We start from the raw sequence: 23,836 nt of genomic DNA, 5'->3' as shown, positions 1-23,836 counted from the left end.
CGTCACTCAGAGTGAACTGAAGTCTGCAGTTGCAAAGATACAAGTTTAGTATCTCCCCTTTAAGATGTTTTAAAGTTCGTCATTTCCTGGGAAACATAAAAGATATGTAGGGAAGCACGGTATTATCGGCACAATATCGGTATTGGCTGATAAAAGCTTAAAAACATGTTTATCAGTATCGGCAGATATGAAAATTTCTGCCGACAGGCACAGCCGATAAGGTGCTATTCAGTTAGGATTATCATTATTTTCCATCTGAAAAATAAGCTCCTTAAATAAAATATAGCACTTCATTTATTTGCACTGCAGAGCTCTGTGTCTGTCACCAGGTTGTTACAGTAGCTCTAAAATTATCAAATGCAACTTGGTTATGTTTAAAAATGCATTGTACATTTAAAGTTCATGTGATCTAAAGAAATTATTTTTCTGTATTTCAATACTGAATGTCTTGAGTTAGAAAAAATAATACATTTCTTATTTATGGTAAAATCAAATGTTTTTGTCTTGTTTTATGTGTGTTTCTTAAACAAATAAGACCGTCACAATAAGAGTAACATATAAATTCCAGTACAGGATAGACTTAGCTTTCTTTACAGTGAAAAAACCAAACAAACTTGTAATTATCGGTATCGGTATCGGCCAAAAGGGGTCTCGATATATCGGCATATCGGATATCTGCAAAAATCCAATATCGGGCATCCCTAAACATATGTTTATGATGCCCTTCACTCCGATTGGCTGCTGTAAACTCCAATCAGTACCATCGACTCCTCCTCTCTCCTCTTTTCTGCTGTGCTCATATGAGTTATCGAACACAGCTCTCATGAGCAGTTTGAACTTTAACGCATAGTTTAGAATGATATCAAAATAATTTGAAGTAACTGTGTGAAGAAGAAATTAAGATGATCTGTTATCTCTCCATCTTTTATCTCATAGGTAATTACTGCTGTGGATATTATTCATCTAAAACCTAACATCTTAAACCATGTCAGTGTGTTTTTTCTTTCCCTCTCTGCACAGGCGTCTGTGTCGGTGTGGATGTCCGTCAGTTGCCCTCTGATTTTATCACGACACCTGGAGACCGAGTGGAGATTTCCTGCAGCCATAACAAAGACGACTTCAGGGTGATGCTCTGGTACCAACGCTCACCTGAAAGTTCTGCTTTGAAACTCATCGGATATTTGAACTATAACACCCCATCGTATGAAGGCACATACAAGGAACGGTTTAACATCACTGGAGATCTGTCTGGAAGCGGTGAAAAGACTGGCTTTCTAGTCACTACGGTCACAGGACCTGAGCACGCTGCAGAGTACTTCTGTGCAGCTCGCAAAGCACGATGAGGAGAAATCCCCGCTGGCTTGAACAAAAACCTTCCTTTTATATGTGGTTTGGAATAAGTGGGCTCTCTGTGCACCTGCTTATGTGGTTGATAAAGACATAACAGTATGAATGTGACTTTGACTCTACCTTATGGCTCAAGTCTATTTAATTTTTAGCTATTTATTTTGTGTACTAAGGAAAAAGTAGGTCATATCTTCTTTTTTCTTTACATCATGCTGAAGCCTTGGGCAAATTATGTTTTCTTTTCAGCCACCAGGGGGTGCAAAGATACTTATTTATTTTGACTCTCTATATTACAGTTTTTAGCCCTTAGTTTGGCTCATTTCTTGAAACAGAAATTACATTCTCAAAATAACCTGGACAAACCTCCAAACTACTGGGCAATTGTTCACAACATAATTGAATTTCTCTTTAATTTCATCAGATAGCAAATGCTTTTGTTTAATTTTGCAAATGGAAAGTACAGGTAGCCTACAGTTGGCACAGTTAGCCTTGATTTAGCAAAATTTTCAAGTGAATACATCTTGTTGATCTTAACTTATTGTTGATCCTCAGTCTCATGGGCAGTCTCTCCAAAACATATCGGCATCATTTCATTGTATGAGTCACCTCATGCACAATAGTCTGTTTAATTATCAAAATTAGTCAGCAACCTATGCACTTTACTCCTCAAACGAAACTCTTACGGTCTCCCTACCCGTGGGCTAGCTCTCCACCCACAGTCAACCTGCATTGCAATTTATCTGTCTGTATATTATGGTTTGTGTTTTTATTTGTTTTCTTTTGGTGTCTTTCATTGTCAATGCTTGTTTTATAATAATACCGCTCCTTTTTTTGTAATCTTTGTATTTGGAGTGGATCATTACTTTGTATGGTTCATTGTTGGTCATGGACACCAAACTTTTTGTGGCTTCAGTGATATTTTCACTGCTTTTCTCCTGTGTTTGTCTGGAGATCCTACATGTAACCATGGCTGCATTGTCTAAATGTGAACTCAGCTATTAGCCACCTGTAGCATGCCAATGCTAATTGGTGTAAGGCCTGATGTCTTCCCATAAGGTGAGGAGAAGGAGGTGAGAAGTGACGACGTCAACCTGTCTTTCCATCCATCGTTATTGGGAACATAAGATCTATCTCCAATAAGATGGACGAGCTAGCCATGCTAACCAAGAGACAGAGGAACAGAGGAAATACCAGAGGGCAGAGTAGCATCATGCTACTCACAGACATGACTAACGGAGCTAACATCAGTCCAACGCCACTTTAGAAGAGCTTCACCTGCTGTGAGCAGACAGGATCTAAGAGACTGAGATGGAGCATGACTGAAGAAGCTCAGTCCTGGACCCTGTGGAGGTGGAGGCTGGCTGAACTGGACAATGATGGACAAGCTGTCATCATCTATTTTCTTATGGACCTTTTTGCACTTTCTTACTTTTGTTTTCTTGATTGCTGCTGTGACTTCAATTTCGTTGTACTTGTTACAATGACAATAAAGTTATTTTCAATTCTATTCTATTCTATTCTATTCTATTCTATTCTATTTTATTTTATTTTAAACATGGAGTTCAGTAACTGTTTCCTTATCACCTCCCCTTCCTCTATAAACCACAGCCATGACGGCGGATCCACCAGTCAACTTCATCAGATGTCAGTTAGCTGCAAGACGCTAATTTTGAAGAGACATTTCACACCTGGAAAGATGCTGTGCTTTCTAGTTTTCTGCTGCCTTTCAGGTAACGACAAAAAAGTTTGCTTTTTTAAAAAAAAAAAAAATCTTTTTTTGTCTTTGCTGCTACCCTTTTATATTTTTATCCTCACACAGGTAGCGCTCAGGCTCTGGTGGTGAATCAGTCTTCCTCTGATCTCATCACAACCCCTGGAGATAGAGTGCAGATTTTCTGCACCCATGAAAAAAGAGACTACAGAGTGATACTCTGGTACCAGCGCTCATTTAAAGACACGGCGATGAAACTCATTGGATATTTGTACTTTGAAGACGTCAAAATGGAAGAGGACTATCAAAAAGATTTTAATATGTCTGGAGATTTGGGAGGGAATACAGCAAAGAACGGCTCTCTTATCATCAACAGTGTGAGGAAAGAGCACAGTGCAGTGTATTACTGTGCAGCTCGTGAAGCACGCTGAGTAAAATCCTCTCTGAGCGTTACAAAAACCATCAGCAGTGTTACTCATCTGTGGTTTTGAATAAAACATAAAAGATATTCTGAGACACCTGTATTGTGGTTGGATTCTGGTTTGATGCGACCAGAACGATTCTAATAAAACCAGGAGCTGCACAAACATCAGTGTGACATAAAGCCACTCCTCCTCTTTAGATCAGGTTTACCATCTGCTCACATCCGTCTCAGGTTAGTCAGAAAGCAGTCACAGTAGAGACCCTGTCACAACAGTCAAAAATGATCCGATTTCTCTTTTGCGTTTTCCTCACAGGTAAAATTTGCTGTATTCTGAAGTAAAATGTGTCCATCTTTAACCTCCACATCTAAAATCAGTCGGTTCTCCTTGCTGCAGGTTTTTGTCTGGGTCTCCAGATCGATCAGTCTCCTGACGTCTTTAAGAACCCTGGTGAACGTGTGCAGCTTTCCTGCTCCCATAACCGATCTGATTACAGAGTGATGTTATGGTACCAGCTATCACCTGGAGACAAAGCTCTGAAACTGGTTGGATGTGGATACGGACAGTTTAATAATGACAGCGTGGAGCAGCCGTTCAGAAAACACTTCACATTAGACGGTGATCTGAGTGGAAACAAAAAGACTGGCTCACTTTCCATAATCGATCTTAAAGCACGTGAACACACTGCAACGTACTTCTGTGCTGCTTCAACACAGTGCATCAAACAAACACCTGCTCCTGACAAAAACCCTGGCCCCCAGTCTCTGCTGATGACAAGTCAATTTATCATTCACAAAACTTTACTTTCTTTTCTCCCATCTGACATGAACTAAACCTCCAGTTTCATGGAGTATTTACTCACAACAGTTAAACTAACATAAAATCACTTCTATACTTGAATTACAGTTATCAGCTCAATTTTCTGGGTGTATCATAAACAGAATTTTTTAAGAAAAATGTCTTCACCTGACATATTTTATTTCATATGTTGTAAATTCTTCAGTAGATAGACTATGTCAGATGTTTTCTATGATTATTAAACTCTTATATCCTGAGAATCTTGGGCTCTGTAGGGAAGCCAGTGTGCCTCACACATGCATTCTCCTGTTTGGCCATCAGGGGGCAACCTCACTAGAGGCAAATAGAAGCCCAGGTGAAAAAAATGACCCTATCTGTCTTTTGACTTAGTATTACCTCACTTGACACTTTCCGAATGGGTGTATCTTTTTCCAGTGATAAGTTTTAAGGATGCAATATATTGGATTTTTCGCAAATATCCAATATACCTGTATTAACAACTCCTTAAGCTGATACTGATATTTTTTTCTGTGCACATAATTGCTGAGATTATCAACTCTCTTCTGTATTGTAAGGAGCATATTGTATTATAGTGCATACTCTTATCACATTTGTTATGTAATATTTATTTATTGTGCAAAATCAGAAAAATATATTTATCGATTTATTTATTTATTCATTTATATTTATATAATTGCTTTCAAACCAAAAAGAAATCCAAAAGAAAAATCCCACTTAGAGCTGGATGATGAGAAAATCGTAAGATTACCCACAACCAGGGCAAATTTGTCCAATTTCACAATTGTCAGTCAGTAAATGCAACCTCCGTCCATAGGGAACATGTGAAAAGTGCAACTGTACAGCAATTAAACCCAAATTGAATACAATTATTTACTTTGTTAAATGGTAAATTTTCTAAAGTAGACACAAAAGTAAAAAAATGTGTGCAGTTTCAGCCTATTATTTTATCGGTTCATTATATTGGCAGAATTTGGTTCATTGGGTGATATCCAATATTTTATTTTTAAGCCAATATTGGCCGATACTGATAACGTGCCAATAATAATGTGCATCCCTAGTCATTTTGATCCACTAACAGGAAAAACTGATCATAGAAAATGATATAATTTATAGTGAAACAATCCTTCCATAGATAAGTCACCATGAAGACGTCCTGAAAACATCTACTCTATTTCTCAGTTGTGCAAATATCACTCAGAGAAACTGACTGTCAATGTTTTTGCTCAGTATGTTTTTGCTTAGAGCAGGCACCCCATGTACAGAGTCCTTATTGTACTGATCATTGGATCCAATCTCTGTCCCAGTATGCTTTGGTGCACCCCAAAAGCCCCAATCTCTCAAATGTCTGTCATACAGTGGCGGGATTTTTTTTTTTACAACCTGTGAAACACTGTGATAGGTCCATTTTGGCCAATGACACAGGCTAGACTTCAGGATACAGCAAGGGTCCAGGCTAATTCTCGAGTTTTCTGTATCAGCTTCTTCTCTCATTTTATTACATCACTTCCTGCTCCTCCTTCAGATTCAACAAGAACTGCAGAGAGTTGCAGGTTCGTCACAGTCAGCATGAGGCCCTCTTGTTTTATCGTTACCATCATTGCTTTTATGTGGATTAGAGGTAAACTGGTAAAGGGATTCAGAAAGTCCTGTTTTAAAATGAGAATCTAAAACTGTTTGTGTGACTTCGTAAGACAACGCTCTAACTCTTAATCCTGTGTGGGTTTTTTCAGGAGCGTCTTTCAGTAAAGAAAAACAAGTGTTTCAGACTCCAGATGCCCTGATAATGAAATCAAATGGTGAAGTCAACATGAGCTTATGGCATAACATCAGCTCGTGCGACACCATTCTCTGGTATCACCGCCCTGCAGGAGACACTTCGCTGAAGCTGGTTGCTTACATGAGATACAAAAAGTCTTATGTTGAGTCTGATTTTCAAGAGCACTTCGATGTGAGTGGAGATGGAGAGAAAGAAGCTCATCTTCACATCAAGAGCCTGAAACACCCTGAGCACAGTGGGGAGTATTTTGGAGCAGCTTGGATACACAGTCAGAGAAACAGTGACGCCCTCATACAAAAACTCTGCAAACTCAAAAACATGATCCGGAAACCACTGAGATACCACGTGACACAGGATGAAACCCTGAGAAACAGACGCCTTTGTCTCTGTTGGTTAGAGCAAATTACTTCAGACTACAAGTTTTACTCATCTCTGTTTGAAATGTCTCTCATTTTGCTGCTTTTTCTCTCTTTGCTCACAGGTAACAGCCACGTGTGTTAAATTCATCACAGCATCAACTTCCCTGCATGGCCTTCTTCAAGTTTTTATTCTGTTTCTCTAGATGTTGCGTTATCGTTGACGATCCAACAATTACCTTCTCATCAGCTGGTAAAACCCGAACAAGGAGAAACCCAGCTTACATGTTACCATGGAGACAACGGCTATCCCTACATGCTTTGGTACCAGCACAAGTCAGCAACAGCAGGAGGCGACCAGAGGACCATGGAGCTGATTGGACAGCTTCATTATGAAAACCCAAGCCTGGAGAAGAAGTTTGAGGCCCGTTTTAACATCACAGGTCATTCAAAGGGCCACGCTCAGCTTGTGATCTCTAGAGTAAACTCAAATGACAGCGCAGAGTACTTCTGTGCAGCCAGTCAGCACAGTGCTTCATCTCCTTTAGCTCCTGTACAAAAACAGAGCAGCAGAGTCAGACACACACCTGCCTCAAACCTGAACTGTGGATGAAAGAGGAAGTGACAGTTTGTCATTAGAAACCCTTCGGTCTTCTCTTATCTGTAAAATATGCTGGGATGTTCTAAAGGGATTACTCTTCTTAGCACGTCCAAAGTCAGGCCAAGGCCAAGTGTAGCCCGAGGTACATTTTCATCCAGCCCCCAGCTTTCATCCTACAATGTATTAACTATGGAACCGAAATGAATCATGTGTTATATGATGTCTACCAGACATGCACCGATCGATTTGTCAGCCAAAGATCGGTGCCGATTTCCTTAATTTTGGGGGATGGGTGATCTGTAAACGGTGATCGGTCCATCCTTACATATGAAACTGATCCTATATACCTCCGGGATGGTCTAACAGCAAGCCATTGTAGCTTTTCGCTCTGAGACCTAAAACTCTGGGAACTTTATTGGTTGTTTAAGTTGAACGTAAAAATTTTATTGTTTCACAGATTTTCAATAAAATAAGATTGGTACATTGAAGATTTATGTTGTCAGTTATAAAAAAAAGAAGAAAAAAAAACAGAAAATTGTGATGGTGCACCCCTAATGTCTACATTTACATTTTCTGTCAAGGTCAAAAACAAAACCAAAGTACACCTCCTAACGTCTGGACTGTGCATAGACTACTACAGGTGAAATTCTTTACATTCTGCGGAAACTCTTACAGCTGATGGGTTTAAATAAATGTATTTATCATGATATTAAAATGTGTCTTACGAACATCAAGAGTTCAAAAAAACACAACTGAGGACACAAGAATAAATTGAAGTTATGAAATGATGCAGAAATGGAAAAATTGCTGCTTTAAGTTGATTTACAATGCAGGATAAGAAACTAGCGACAAATCTAGCAACTTTTCATGAGTTTGGACACCCAGACGTGAAAGCACATATTGATCTTATCCTTCTCATTGGGCAGTGGGTGTTGCTATAGGCCCCTTCCTTATCCAAATCACTCACAGGCAGACGAGTCCTCCTCGATCACAGCAGTCCCTTTCAGCTGCAGCCAGAGCAGGCAACTGCAAGCAAATGAACAGCGCATGTGTTTGTCTCTTTTGGGTCACTTTTGCCGGTCTCAAGCCCCGATACAGGAGGAGGGTTGACACTTTAACATTAAAAAAGAAAAAATAAGCAACAGAAGAAAGTTCACTTGTAGTTCTAAACTCATATACAATGGTTTTTACCCACTTTCCGTCTCTCCCATGATTTTATTCCCCTCCTACAGCATCCATGACAATTACATGCAAATGGAATATCAACTACATTAGGCAAAGACGTCATTTAGTGACTTCTAGGAAAGCCAATAGCTACTTTCCTTGCTGAGTTGGCAACACTGAATCCAGATCCTGACACAGGCTAAATACAACTCAACCTCCCTTTTCTAGATCAAGTTACAATCTGCAGTTTGCTCTCCTTGACTTTAAACCCTTGGCTCAGGGGAAAGATACAACTTTTCAGTTTAAGGTGGAGTGCTGTTTGTCACTCTTGTAAGTCACCACCTTGACGAGACTCTGATGTCATTTCCTCCCTATATATGTCAAGTGTTCAATCCCTGTCTTTCAGTTCATCTGGTCTTCAGAATGAGCCTCAGCAGCACAGCCCTGACTTTCTGTCTGCTCTGGGCTGCAGGTGAAGTTTCCATCAGTCCTGATTCAAAAATCAAAGAGACTCAAGAAAGCGTTGTCTCACTGGCTTTCAATCACTGAACCTGTATTTTTAAAGTTCTCACACATGAACGTTAATGTTGTTTTCTCTGTTTCAGATGTTTCTCTGTCTGTCCTCATCACGCAGTGGCCTGAAAACATCTTTAACTCTACCGGCGGTTCAGTAGAAATAGAGTGCTTCCAGAATAACACAGATTATGAATATCTGTACTGGTACAAGCAGCCGAGAGGGGGAGGTATACAGTTAATGTCAATGTTAGTAGCCGGCTTTCCAAGATATGAAGAGGGCTTCGATTCTGGTTACCCGGTGGTGAGGCTGGAAGAAAAGCACTGGTCTCTACGGATTTTGGATGTTCAGGAAAAAGACGAGGCTGTGTATCTGTGTGCAGCTTACACAGTGCTGTGGCAGAACTCAAGACTGTGACAAAAACATGCAGCAGGAAAGGCTGATTGTTCTGATACCTGACTCTTTAGAAACCACAAGGAGGGGAGCTGGAACCAGGGACTCCTGAAACACTTCTGTTCATTCTGCTCATAATACAGGCCCCACTTTTACACATGCTTGGGTCAACAAAGATAGAGGATACAGTTTTTAAATTTCTGCATTTCAGAAAGAATTTTGCCAGGTAAATAATTTGTTTCTTATATCTATAATTGATAAAGTATTTGTGTCTTTTGGGTCAACGCCTTTACATCTTTGCCCCTGAGAGCCCAAACCTGTCATGTCATCGAATTCAGAGGATAGATTTTTTTTTTTAATAAACAACAAAAAATTGCAGTTTTCAACATTTGATATGTTATCTTTGTTGTTATCTCTGTCCTTCTGTCCTTTTTCTTTTTGCCAGTATAGCGCAAGAGTCCACCATTACTGCAAAATAAATCCAAGAAATCTTTTCAGCAGAAAAAAACAACAACTAAACTTTAGACTTACCCACTGCATAGCTTGCCATCAATGGATTCAATTTCTTCAGAAAAAAATCCACTAAATGCAGATTCTGAGGAATAGTATTTATAAATACGTTATTTTAAATGATGGATTATTTAGTCTGCACAATGCCTTTTTTGTAAAAAAGTGTTTTATTGCTGCAACCTTTTTATCTGTTTTAGATTATGGAGACCTTTTGTAAATGCTTGCTCCTGCACAGTGCCTCCATATGAGGGATACTGCCAACTATGCCTCTTTGAGGTTCATAACAAACTGTAAACCTCTGACCCACCATTTTGAGCTGTACCTTCGGGTTGAATGACCTGCTTTGGCGACTCGGAGGCTCAGACATTGGTACATTTTTATCTATGAGGCACTTGGTCTGCTGCCTCACTATTTATGTGTTTTTATCATGCAGAAAAGTACCGGACAGTACTCTCAGTGTTCTCAGGACCTCATTATGCTTTCTGTCACAAATGCTCCGACTGTAACAGGGAAAAGGGCCTTTGGGTGCTCTGCCCTCAGCTTGGAATCAGTTGCAGAACGACTTAAAGCTCAAGGAGCTGAAGTCCTTGAATGGTTTTTTAATCTAAAATAAAAGACAGGGAGGCTGGTTCTATACGATGCCAGTGTTTTAGCTCCTTGTTTGAAAAGTTGTTTCCATGATTTTAATCCATTATCTTGTGTTTTATTGACTGTGCTTTGTCTATATTTGTGTTTTCCTGTCTGTAAATTAGTTTTTTTGCTGCTACCTGTCTTGGCCAGGTCTCCCTTAAAAAACAGGGTGCGGTCACACTGGCCATATAAACTGCGCCATGCTTTAGCACAATTGCCCCCCCACAGCGCTGCTCCCTAGCTGGGGATCGGCCAGCGGTCACACTACTCCAATATGAACCAGACTTAAGTGGGCATGACCCGCCTACGTCATCGTGAAGCATCTGTTTACATAAAGCACAACCTCATCAGAGTCAGCACAATGAGACACAGAGAGCACTGCTACAACTTTCAGGGACTTTTTTGACTTATGGAAAGTCGTTTTGGCACAGCCTCTAACACCCCACTAAAACAATCAAGTGGAGTTTTACATATGTCTTCATTACCTAAAATTTAATATAATCATGCATCAAAAGTGTGTACCAGTATTTGCTTTCGATTTCCTGTAGTTGTTCAAATCATTGTTTTGAATTAATCCTGCCAACAGGTGGAGGCACAGCACATGCATGCTGCTTTTATAAGGAGAAATCTGTGATGAGCTGAATCACACAGACGCCTCCCTCTTTACTCTGAGAGGGAACAGCTTTCCTTCTTCACTGCTCAGCAATGTCTCCACTTATGAACATGTTTGGTCGTCTCTTCCTTTTGTTTTTATGTGAGATACCAACATTTCAATTTCAAAACACCCAAAACTATTTGTAACTGAAGTAGAAAATGCTCAGAAAGCTGGTTTAACATAAGTGTGATCTCTGTGTGTGACGTGTCAGTAATACATTCACCTAAATCTGCTCTCTTCACAGGTCTGGTGAGCTCTGCAGCTGTCAAATTCGACCCGTCTCCTCCACAGATAGTGAAGGAGAATACCGAGGTCCAGATCCCCTGTCAACATCATGACTCTTCTCTTATTTTAATGCTCTGGTACCAGCAGAGAAGGGACGACACATCTCTGGCCCTCATTGCCTCTGGATATAAAGACTCCCCAACCACTGAGGATGGGTTTAGAGAAGAATTTGAGCTGAAAAGAGCCACACAACTGAATGGAACATTGGTTATAAAAACAGCAAAGCCGTCGCACTCTGCTGTGTATTTCTGCGCCGCCAGTAACACAGTGATGTGGTTTGATGACACTCCCTCTCTAAAAACCTTCTGCTCTCTCCTGTTAATGTCTCACACGCAGAAGAAGCAGCGTTGAGGATGTCTCCAGCTGTGATCGGATTTCTACTCATCCTGCTTCCATGTAATAATGAATAATCCGAAGTGAAGCATAATTTGTGTTATTTCTGCTTTGTTTTTTTGTTACGTTCTTAAATGTGTTGTCTTTTTTTTTCCACAGATCGATCCTCAAGTGTGACATTTAACCAGTCTGATCCAAAGATAGTGAATGAAAATACTGCTCTTACTTTTACCTGCAGCCACAATAATGGAGATCTTTATGTGATGCTCTGGTATCAGCAAACACAGGGTGGCCTGATGAATTTGATCGGGTACAGCTACCAGGGAAATGACCCTGTGCATGAGAAAGAGTATGAAAATAGGTTTAAGATTACAAGAGCAGACATGAAAAATGGAGGTCTGACAATTGACGGTGTGACTTCATCAGACTCTGCTGTGTATTTCTGCGCCGCCAGTAACACAGTGATGTGGTTTAATGACACTCCCTCTCTGAAAACCTTCTGCTTTTTCCTGTTAATGACTCACACGCAGACAAGGCAGCGTTGAGGATGTCTCCAGCTGTGATCGGACTTCTTCTTATCCTGCCACTATGTAATGATGGTAACAAATGTTTTTTCTGTTTTATCTGTAAAGAGCTAGAAATGTGAATTTTTCTGATTTGTTTTTTACAAAAAAGCACTAAACTATTTTTTTTATTTTTCTTCCTCAGCTCAATCTACAAAAGTGACATTTACCCAGTTTGAGCCGCAGATAGTGAATGAAAAGACAGAGGTAGAGTTTAAATGCAGTTACCAAGGTGAAGATCTAAATGTGATGCTCTGGTACCAGCAAACAAATGGCCTGATGAATCTGATCGGATACAGCTACATCAACAGTAACCCCGAGTATGAGAAGGAGTTTGAAAATAGGTTTAAGATCACAAGAACAAACGTCAAAAATGGAGGTCTGACTATCCAGAGTGTGACTCCGTCAGACTCTGCTGTGTATTTCTGCGCCGCCAGCAACACAGTGATGTGGTTTAATGGCACCCCCTCTCTAAAAACCTGTCTCTTTTCTCTCTGTTATTCTCAAGATTCATAAAGACTCAAATACGGTATTTCCTCAACCCTAAAAAGCTGAACGTATTACATTTGAAAGATGAGTTTCTCATCAACGTGATAAATAGTTACCTTAAATCCTGTTGAAAAATGGTTAAATAAATCAATCAATTTAAAATAAGGTATTCTACTCCCCTTGAAGATTATCATTTCACTACAGGCAGCTGAAGTTGTATATTTGTTACTCGTTTGTTAAAAATGCACATTTACTAATATACTTTACTAAAAAAAGTTGCCCAACCAATCAATTTAGCAAATATGATTAAAAATATACCATAGACAAAATGATATAACAATGATTTTTGAGGATTTTGAATAAAGGGCATACATAGGGTAGAGGGTGAAAGGGTAAAATGTGGCCAGTTGGTGTAACCAGTGTTTCTCATAAAAATCTGGTATTTGCTTAACAAAAAAAAAAGACAGAAAAAAAACAATGATGCCCATTGCATACTGACTTGCTCAGTTCAAATAAAAACATTATCAGACAGGTTGTGAGGATGCAAACTAGATTAAGGAGCAGAACAGAGCAGAAAAGGAAAAAAAAACAGTGCACAAAATGGTTCAAAATACAGGATACAGAATACAGTGTTTGGGTCAAAATTTGTCAAAAAAATAAAAATAAAAAAAATAAAACAGAAATTAATCAGTTATCTCAGGGAAACCGAGAAAATAAACTATAAAAATCCTGGCCTTTAAGGGCTTCCATACAGATTTAGACCACATAGTACTTAAATCCTCCAACTTTGCATTCATAGAGCTTTCTACATTTAAACTAAATAAAAAAAATTTAACAACACAATTTATTAAAAAGTGACCTCTCCATGCAGCCAAGCAAGCACAAGCTACACAGTTAACCTTGTACAAGCACTCCATTGTCAGAGACACCTCGCGTAACTAAATGATAAAATCACACGTGAAAAAAAAAATGCAACTGTGATAACCTATGGTAACATCCCAGCTACAGTCTTAAAAGCACTTAGGATATTCAGCATCAGAAAACTTCAGTAGTCAATAAATACGGCGACTATATTAGCACAAGAAGCGGGCATACCTTAGGAACCAAAGCAGCATTTTCTCGCCTCACGAAGACGAGATTTCCAGAGTTCTGCCATGATATGAGGGTAGGTAAATGTTTGACCGCCATGTTTTTGGTTGAAATACATGTATCTGGTTAAAATACACCAAATACACACAACTACGATGAATTCCTTCACATTTTTTTGCATTCATCTAGGTTTTCGCTGCCGAATTAGCACTCTTTGAAATTAGAACGTTAAAAAGTGGGCGGGGTTTCCAGTCGTCGAAAGCTGCGTCAGTTTGACCAATCACGTTCCTTCAGTGCTCATCACTGCCACAAGTCTCTACGAATTGTAAACAAGGCCCGGACACCGGAAATTATATCGAAATGTTTTCTTCCTCCTTTTTTTTCTTTTTTTTTATTCAAAGCCTGAATATATTAATTAATATAATATTAATATAATATTGTTAACACTAGTAAAACTGCATGAAACTCAAAACTCAAACTGCTAAAAATGTGCCTAACAAAAAAAAAAAAAAAAAAAAAAAAAAAAAAAAAAAACTAAAAGCAATATGTGAGAAGAGAAGTCCTAAAAATACGAGGAAAATAATAATTAAAAAAAAAACAATACAATAAATATAAGTAAATTAAAGAATAATATATAATGAGTTCAAATAAAATGAATTAAAACAAGTTAAAACAAAAAAGAGTGAATTAGAACAGGATACAATGACTTAAAATAATAAAAAAAAAAATACAATAACAAAATGAATCAAGGTTAAATTAGGTTGAAAACAATAAATCTAATTTTTTTAAAAAATCATCTGTTTGTCTGTTCTTTCTCAGATATACACTAAGAAAATAGAAAATAAGTTGAAAATATAAATAAATAAATGAAAACATTTACACCTTGTTGGTTGTTTAATATTAAATATTGACCAGAATATTGTTATTTTGAAAATGAATCATTTCAGCAACTTATACCACTATTTATTTTTACAGCCTTCATTCTGTCTTAAAACTGTATAAATATAAAGAAGAAATACAAAAAACTTCCCACTTTTCCAAACTGGAGTCTACAGACTCTTATCCATCACTCTAGAGCACAAGGATGTCGAACTACAAACAGAAATCTAAATCTTGGCTCATTTCCTTTCACACCACCAAAGGGCCTCAAAAAACGCTGATCAGGTTTCTCTAATGTTAACATGATCAGTTTGTATCAACTGAAGGCAATAAAAGGTATGCACAAAGTACTGGCTGCCTTAGTGTGAACAGAACAGTTTTCTATTTTCAGGCAATGAGAGTAACAGTCAGTTTTACATCACTGCTGTGTCAGCATGGTCATGTGACTTTATGGTCTGTAGGAGGTGTATAAGTTTCACTTGATCTGCTTCATTCAGCTGTAGGACAAATCATGATAAACATGTTTATCACTGTGCTCAATCTGTTTTTTCTTTTACAGTCGGGTGGGTTTTATACCTTCACTTATTCTGGATTTACTGAAAAGAAAGAGGCTCTTAAATGGAAGAGGATCCGTTGTTTTTGCTGTATGTGTCACATATTTGGAAATGAGATACGAGGAATAGAATATTAACATTTTCCTCCATGTGCAGGTCTCACTGTTGTAGTTAACCAGTCTGGAGATCAGATCCTTAAGCCAGGACTCACAGTGGTCTTTGAATGCAGCTTGGGTCCAGGGTTCAGCATGAGCAGCTACACCATGCTCTGGTACCGACAAAGACACCACGGAGCCACAGTGGAGTTCCTCACCAAAGAGCATGAAAAAAGTGAGGGAAGATTCAAGGCCATGCCCAACGCTGCTGGAAACAGCTTCCCTCTTCAGATTACCAATGTGTTCCTGAACGACAGCAGCACCTACTTCTGTGCTGCCAGTCACAGTGATGCACACAGAGCAGACAGTCATACAAATAACAGAGTGTACAGCAGAGTGTGGCACAGATGGCTCACAGGACAGGGGAGCTGTGGTTTGATTATAAGACTGGTTTCAATAAAGAGGTTTGATTCAAAATCTGTTAATCAACGTCACAGCTGATAGACTTGATCTAAAACGAGTAGCTAAATTAAACAGACCATCAAATACACTGTCAAGACAGTATTTAACAGTAAGTGCACTTTAAAATCAAAATATGATATGTATGATACACAAAGTATCCAGGTGAAACATGTATACATGCAGATATACACAAAGTGCTTTGCAACAACACATCGTCAGACGGTGCAGAGAGATAGATAAAAAATATTTACATTAAAATCAAGAATTGCTGTAATGTAATAAAAAGGTGATTTATACAGCTGATGCATCTGCTAAAGATTGCAAAACACGAGCTTGTTCAAATAATAATCATAGCATTAAACCTTTTTCTGAGGTCTGAAGCAGCATGAACATTTCTATAGCTCTATAAAAAATGAAACTAAAGTGCCTCTCCAAAGTTTTCGACCGCAGAGTTGATGGATTAGATAAAACAGCAGGTGTTAACACTGATGCATTAAAACTGAACACGATGCACCATAACTCTCCTTTAATGCAGCGTCTGATCCCTGTCACTCTGAGAAAAGTTTTGACTTCACTGTTTATTTAATTCTGTGTGGTTCCTGACAATATAAAGCTATACAATATGACAACCAAAAGGTTAACACATACTGACCTCTACAGGAAACATGTGGGATTACAGTAAAAGGTGCAGATTGAGGTCAGTGATGCTGTGCCATTTAAAACCATGTCATTGCTTACTTTACTTTCAAGAGGTTATGGTGAAAATTACATCTAAATTATAACTTGTTTTTTAAAATAAGTATCTTCTGCATTGAAAGAATGCATTTTTTTTTGCTCAAAAAATGGAGTAAAACAGATGCTGAAACTGCCCAATTTTACAGATGTGGTAGAAAAAAACTTTAAAAACAAATTGACTTTTTTTTTTTTTTTTTTAGGGTTAATAAACATCTCAGTTCCAATAATAAAATAATAATAATGATTTTTTTGGGCCTTTTTTCTTTCCTTTTTATCATTATTATTATTATTATTATTATTATTATTATTATTATTATTATTATTATTATTATTATTATTATTATTATTTTAAATAATTTAGGCTTTACAGGGTTAAACAGGCTTAGTTCTGTGTCTGAACCAGCATTTTTTTTTTCCACAGAGACTGGTTCTGAGTTTGTTCCTTATTCAGAGGTGACGCCATGAAAAGAAATAACTTAATTAAAAACAGTATAATGACGTTTTTAAATATAGTGAACCATACAGTGCCATCAGAACTTTGGCATTTGGCGAAAACATTTTAATTGAATTATGAATATTATAATTGGTGTTACAGTGAAGTGTTAATACTGAAAATAGTATTACATTTCATCTGCTGGTCTGGTTAAATCTGGCACATTTTCATGATGGACCAGAGGGTTTGAGACCTGGCTAACTCATCCTTATTTCTGTTTTGATTATTGGTGCATGATTCACATCACCTGTTTTGTCATTCAAAAGCAGGATGTAGTATACAGTACATACTGCATTCTACATTCATAGTAGGTAGCAAACAGTTTGGAAAACAGCATCTGTTTCTCTTCTCCCATAAGTATCCATCTCAACGATAACAGTAAAAATTACAACACTGCGTCTTCTTAAACCAGTGCTTTAAGGACCCGCCTTCCTGCTTTTTAATAATAAGAAAAGCATAAAAGTAAAATCAAACTAAGAGCTCAAAGACAATGGAAATGTGACAGTTTTTGAAGTGGGGTTGTGTGAGCTGAATGACACTTAGCAGTAATGGATGCTCCTGCAGAGTTTAGCCTTTAACTTTACTAAGTTTTCCTAATGAGACATGAAGCAGTGACTGTTCTCTTATATATGTCTCCCTCCCTTATGTGTGTGTGTGTGTCTGGATGAAGAGGTGTGACCAGCAGACTCGACCCTCCCTCTGATGAGTGACAAACACACATCAGTCTCCTCTCTTCCTTCCTCCTTCTTTTCTTAGCTGTCACAGAAATAGCAGCAGTGATCCGTGTCGTAGTGTTGGAGCCGAGCTGCACAGCTGCACCCTCAGCCTCACCGAGATGGAGGCTGAGATACGGAGCAGCAGAGAAACAAACTCGCTGCAGGTTTTTGTCTGATGCTTTTTCACCGTGGGGACAGGGGGCCACGGTGATACATTCCCATAGAGCCGCCGTACAAAAACCTCCTCCCATTGAAACACAGTGTGCAGGCTGCTGCCTGATGCCAGGAGAGCAGAAAAAGATGAAATATGAAGCTGAACAGGAAGAGACAGCACTTCAGCAGTGACTCTTTCTTTATGTGCAGAAAAACCTGCAGAAAAAAAGTGTTTTTACACGACTTTTGGTCCAGAAGTGAATCATCTGGAAGCTTCTGTTTCTCCTCCTTACAAACAGAAAACTAATGTGATCATCATGAAGCTCATCCTTCATCCTTTAACCTTCCTCATCCTCTGGATTATCACTCAGTCTAAACACACAGATTCTGCAAAGTGAGCAGACTTTTTGGTGAAGGAGACTTTCAGTGTGACACTGGAACTGAAGCTTACTTTGGAAAAGGGAACCAAACTCACAGTTCTGGGTAAGTTTCAACTTTTGTGAAGTTAATGAAGTAAAACAAAGTGAAAACAGTCAAATGTTGGTGTGAGAGGGAAAGAAAAGCTGAAGCTGGGAAAACTCTGAAATATTGAGCTAAACGGAGACACTGTGAGCAGCACTCAGCCTGCTTTCTTTGGACCAGGAACCAAACTGACTGTTTTAGGTAAATATCTCACTTTATTACTGTATTTAGATCCATTTCACACACGATTTAGTCCAAGGGTAAGCAGGAATCAGAGTTAAAAGCTCATAGAAATGAACATTGTAGAGAAAGAGAGAAAAGTTTGATGCTCAGTGTTTCTGCACTGTGAGCTATGACAAGCCTGCTTTCTTTGGACCAGGAACCAAACTGACTGTTTTAGGTAAATATCTCACTTTCTTACTGTATTTTGATCTTTTTTAAAGTCCCTGTTTAGATAGAAATCACACTCAAAAGTTCACAGAATTGGTAGTTAAAGAGAGAAAGAAAAGAGTTTAATGCTCAGAGTTTTTGCACTGTGAACAACAATGAAGCGTATTTTGGGCCGGGAACCAAACTGACTGTTTTAGGTAAATTTTTCAGCTCTTTCTTTTTTTATATAGATGTTACATTTCCTGGAATTCAAAGAATAGATATAAACATAATTTAAATATCTCTAAAGATAGTCATGATGAAGAAAGAGAGGAGAGTTTGATGCCCAGTGTTTCTTCACTGTGACACGAACTCTGAAGCGTACTTTGGACCTGGAACCAAACTGACTGTTTTAGGTAAAAAATTCAACTCTTTTCTATATTTTAGTGATTTAAAAATGCTGTTGAGTCTTAGTGTGAATATAAACATGAGCAAAAACTTACTAAAGGTGAGTCTGTTAGAGAAAGTCAGAGGAGTTTAATGCCTGGAGTTTCTTCACTGTGACAGTGGCAACGAAGCGTACTTTGGACCAGGAACCAAACTGACTGTTTTAGGTAAATGTTTTAGCTCTTAACAGTTTTAAATAGATTCAAGAGTTCTATAGAGTCACGGTGAAAATAGAAATTTTGGTAAAAGCTTCCTTAAGGTGAGTCTGTTAGAGAAAGTCAGGAGAGTTTGATGCTCAGTGTTTCTGCACTGTGACAATGCCAACGAAGCGTACTTCGGACCAGGAACCAAACTAACTGTTTTAGGTGAGTCAAATATATTTCACAAGAACAAATTTAAGCCTTGAAAACTGCAGCAAGAATAATTAAAATTTTAGTTATATGGTCAGTTAAGCTCATCTCAGAGCTTTTTGACATGAGGCTCGAGCGCTGTGTGAATTACGAAGCATACTTCGGTCCTGGAACTAAACTGACTGTTCTCGGTGAGTGAAAGGTCGCTTTAAGTTTATGATAAATTTATCTCTACAAAGAAACAAAGTTAATAGCAGTAGATCTGTTTTTTGGAGGAAATCTATGCACCTACATGAAAACTAGACTTGAATCTATGAAACAATCACTTTGTATAAAACTGACAGAGACCTTTAAAGTCAGCAGTGTGTTTTGAGCACAGATGAAGCTCACTGTGACTCTGGTGCTTCAGAGGCTTACTTTGGTGGAGGAACAAAGTTAACTGTTTTAGGTAAGAGTTTGTTTGTTATATTAAAAAGTTTGTGATTGTTCCTGCAGAAAGTAAGTTTAGGACTTTTTAGAAAAGAGGAATTTTTCCACAAACTTGTTAGAGTTCAGGTTGAGCTCAGGCTTTTTGACACTCAGCTTCAGCACTGTGTCAGTATGAAGCTTATTTCGGCCCTGGAACTAAACTGACTGTTCTCGGTGAGTAAAAGACTGAGCAAACGATGTATAATTTTTCTGATAACTTCACCTGTAAGAGACAAGAAAGAGGAATAAGCAGGTTTGTTGTAGAGGAAAAGGTTTTGCTTTACATTCAGCTTGTAAAACGTTAGTGCAGCAAAAGTTTAATCTGAATTTAAAGAAAGAGAATGTTTCAAAAAAGGAAGTTGCTGAAAAAAAAACCCAGAAATGTAAAAGTATGTAAAACATAAAGAATCAAAGTGGAGCAGAGTGATGTTTTGAGCACAGATGAAGCTCACTGTGACTCTGGTGGTTATGAAGCTTACTTCGGTGGAGGAACAAAGTTAACTGTTTTAGGTAAGAAAATATTTACATTTTTGTAAAAAAAAGCTCAGGTGGGTTTTCTGTAAAATGTTCCTGACTCTGCTGAGGCTTCACGTACCCTGAAACATCTATTAACACACTTTAATTGCATCAGTTTAAAGTCTAAATAATCATTATAAAAAAAGTTAAAATGAGTGAAACCAATGTTTAAGTGAAGTCTAGTGGAGATAGATTAGACTTTTGGAGGAACTAGGGAGCTTTAAAATCTTTATATGGCAAACAGAGATGATGTTTGAATCATTTCTAAGCTGCACAGAAAAAAAGAGAAGTCAGGAAGAGTTTTTGTCACAGTAGAAAGTCTCTGTGCTCCCTCACGGAGGCTTATTTTGGAGCTGGGACTAAACTCACCGTTTTAGGTAAGAAAAAGACTCCAGATTCCCCCGACACACTGTTTTTCTTTGTCTCATATATCTTTTTCTCATTAAAAATGTAAACAGCATAAAGATACTTTATCTGTTTCAATGTTATGTTCATTAACAAATTTTTCTAAAGTCAAAGTGTTAAAAAGGTTGAAGCAGAGTGTAGAGTTTAGCGTTTCGTGAGCTGTGCAGTCAAAGTAGAGTATCGATAAAACATTTGGCTCTGAGCCCGGATTATTCCTCTCACAGTGACTTCTCATCAGCTCGATGAAACACTGTGAGCGATAACAGAGAGGCTTACTTTGGAGCAGGGACTAAACTCACTGTTTTAGGTAAGACAAGTTTAAATTTCTCAACAGAACTAATCAAAAGGTAGGGTTGAAAATGTTTTGATTCATGCAGCGTTAAATTCTCTTCTGATTAGCTCAAAAAACAACATTTATATCCTGTCCTTAAAAAGTAAAACTCTGTAGTTGTATTGTGAGAAATCATTTCTTCTTCTGGAGGTTTATGGACACAGTTAAGAGCATAAATTTAAAAACAGAGAGGGAGTTTGGTGTCGCTGCTGAGAGGTAGCGAGGATTTTTCTGCAGCCTCGTATCAGTGTGAACAACTATGATCCTGCTTTCTTTGGCAGTGGCACCAAACTCACCGTGCTGGGTAAGAAAAGGATTTTAAATCATCTGCGAGATGTTTGTTTTCACCCTTAATCTACAGAGAAAACAAGTCCAGAATTTTTTTTAGTGTTTGATGTGTGGTTTTGAAAAATTCAGAAGAAAACTACAGATCTGGAGCACACAGGGGAAAAAAACTGACTTCACTTTTCTGTATTCCAGGGTTATAAACTCACGTTAAAATAATTTCTTTACCAAGAGTGTTTAAAAAAGTGAAGGAAATAGGTGAAAACTTCGAGAAAATATCAAATGATTGAGATAAAAATACAATCGGGATCACTGTAAATGGTTGTATAAGAAGAAAGTCAATTCCTCATGGGCAAAATGAGCTGATCAGAAATCTAAAATAAGACTCTTAATTTCTTTAAAGTCATTCATACTGTATATAATAAACATTCAGGGTGTTTACAGTAGGATTTGTCCATACAGGTCAGTTGTAACTCATAATTAATTTGTTCTGGAAAAGGAAAAAAATCACCTTAAATTCAACCGCAAAGAAAACATTAAAGCTTCATTAGGTGTGCAGAGGTGCTGAGTTTTGTGCTCACAGCTTCGTGGTGTGCTCAGGAAACTATCCTGCTTACTTCGGAGAGGGAACCAGACTCACGGTGTTGGGTAAGATCTCAGCAGTGAACTGAAGGTTAATCAGCTGAAAGAAGCGGTGGTTTGGGTAAAATTAGCATCAAAACGTGTCATAATGATACAGCTTTAATGTTCTATTGATTAACCTCTGGTGACCATGTTTAGTTTGTTTTTTATGTCACGTGTGAAAAAAACTTCTCTGCCCTGATGGTCATGTCCTGATTCTGCTTTAAAGGCATGAAGATCAGAGTTATGTTGAATGTCTGTAGCTTTACATCTGTCTTTGAAGAAATTTGAGTAGATAATGTTTTTTTTTTTACTATTTTGTTTTGGTATCTCTTGTCTTTGCAGAAAAAAACTGTACAGTCACTGAACCAACAGTCAAAGTTTTTCGTCCCTCTCCAAAAGAGTGTGAAGACCAAAAAGAGAAGAAAAAGACAGGGAAGAAGAAGACAGAGAAGAAGACAATCATCTGCGTGGCCAATGAATTCTACCCTGACCATGTTAAAATCAGCTGGACCATCAATGATGGTGAACCCCCATCAGGTATGGTGTCCACTGACAGCATAGCCAAGCGAGATGGAGACTACTACAAGATCAGCAGCAGGCTGAGGGTCACTGCTAACCAGTGGTACAAACCAGGGAATAATTTCACCTGCATTGTCAGCTTCTACAATATAACAAGATGGATTAATGTATCTGATTCAGTCACTGGAGAAGAAGGTTTGTTCACAGTAACTACAGAAATAATCTTATTTAAATCTTCTCTGCCAGAAAATCATGCTAACATTCAGGTTTTATCCTCTTCTTTTTCCTCTGCAGATAAAGCCAGAGGTGAGTTTCTTTTCGCCTCAGTGAATCTGAGGTCGGCACCTTTAATTTTCACAGAGCTCACAGTAAAGATCCTCTCACTATGTGCAGAGTAAAACCAAAAATAGCTGCTGATCTAAACTGGATGTTTTTCTCTTTTCTGAACTTTCTGCAGAGAAGTACCTGAAGATCACGCAGACCGCCAAAATCTCCTACACTGTCATCATCATCAAGAGCTGTTTCTTTGGAGCCTTTGTGACTTTGCTGCTGCTCAAGCTTCAGGTTTGTTTTTACATCACTCCGTCACTTATTTGATGACTGTCCTGTCCTGTTTTTACCGTCTCTTAGTTATAGCTGTGGGCAAAACCATGCAGGACATTTCCACTTCCTACATTCTGTATCATCTGTCTCTAAACCTCAGTAAACATCTGTAAAAAAAAAGACGGTGTGCGTTTTCTGTCTTTTTCAGTCTTCAGCTGGAAAAGAGAAGAAGTGAGAGCTGAACGAACGCCTGTGGAGGACCACGCCTATACATATCAGTTCAGAGAAAATCAAACATTAGAGGAAAATATGAGCAGCTTGATGATGTGATGGTGTAAATACTGCTTCTTTAGATTTCACTGCTTCATTGCTTTCTAAACATTTATTAATCCTGCTGTTGCTGCACTGAACAATCTACCATTCTGACTTAACCTACTTGCCAGGCAATGATAAGTGCTGTCTTGATCTGTTTTTGTTTGTGATTGTCCATTGTTCTGTTTGTGTTCAGTGTGATCATGAGATGACATGGCAAGCTGTGGAAACAAATTTCCCTTTTTTGGGACAATAAAGGTTCATCTATCCATCTATCTGTTAACCAGTTAATACCAGTTAATATTTCTTTTTTTTTCATTTTTCTTCATAATAAAAGCACATAAGAGGATCTATTTGATCATTATTTGAGTTTTCCTTTGACTCTTTTTACTCTGGGTGCTTAGTTGAAATTGAATTGATGCTGACACATAGATCTGTAGAACTAAATTTACTGTTTTAG

General features: G+C 38.2%; 1 protein-coding gene across 1 annotated transcript; it reads left to right on the top strand.

Annotated features, from left to right (window-relative positions):
* Positions 1-6,748: 6,748 nt before the first annotated feature.
* Positions 6,749-23,370, top strand: LOC141806796 (uncharacterized). The gene is made up of 11 exons (XM_074692475.1): positions 6,749-6,953; positions 8,604-8,669; positions 8,803-9,101; positions 12,345-12,524; positions 15,097-15,100; positions 15,248-15,526; positions 19,753-19,821; positions 22,345-22,716; positions 22,816-22,827; positions 22,979-23,085; positions 23,273-23,370. Exons 1-11 carry the CDS (start codon positions 6,749-6,751, stop codon positions 23,297-23,299), a joined length of 1,620 nt encoding a protein of 539 aa, XP_074548576.1. The 3' UTR covers positions 23,300-23,370.
* The last annotated feature ends 466 nt before the right edge of the window (positions 23,371-23,836 follow it).

The sequence above is a fragment of the Halichoeres trimaculatus genome, unplaced genomic scaffold (genome assembly GCF_033239565.1).
Source record: "Halichoeres trimaculatus isolate MK-OKI-2021-1 unplaced genomic scaffold, fHalTri1.1 fHalTri1_scaffold_17, whole genome shotgun sequence".
NCBI classification, from domain to species: Eukaryota; Metazoa; Chordata; class Actinopteri; order Labriformes; family Labridae; genus Halichoeres; species Halichoeres trimaculatus.
This window is presented reverse-complemented; position numbering and strand designations above follow the sequence as displayed.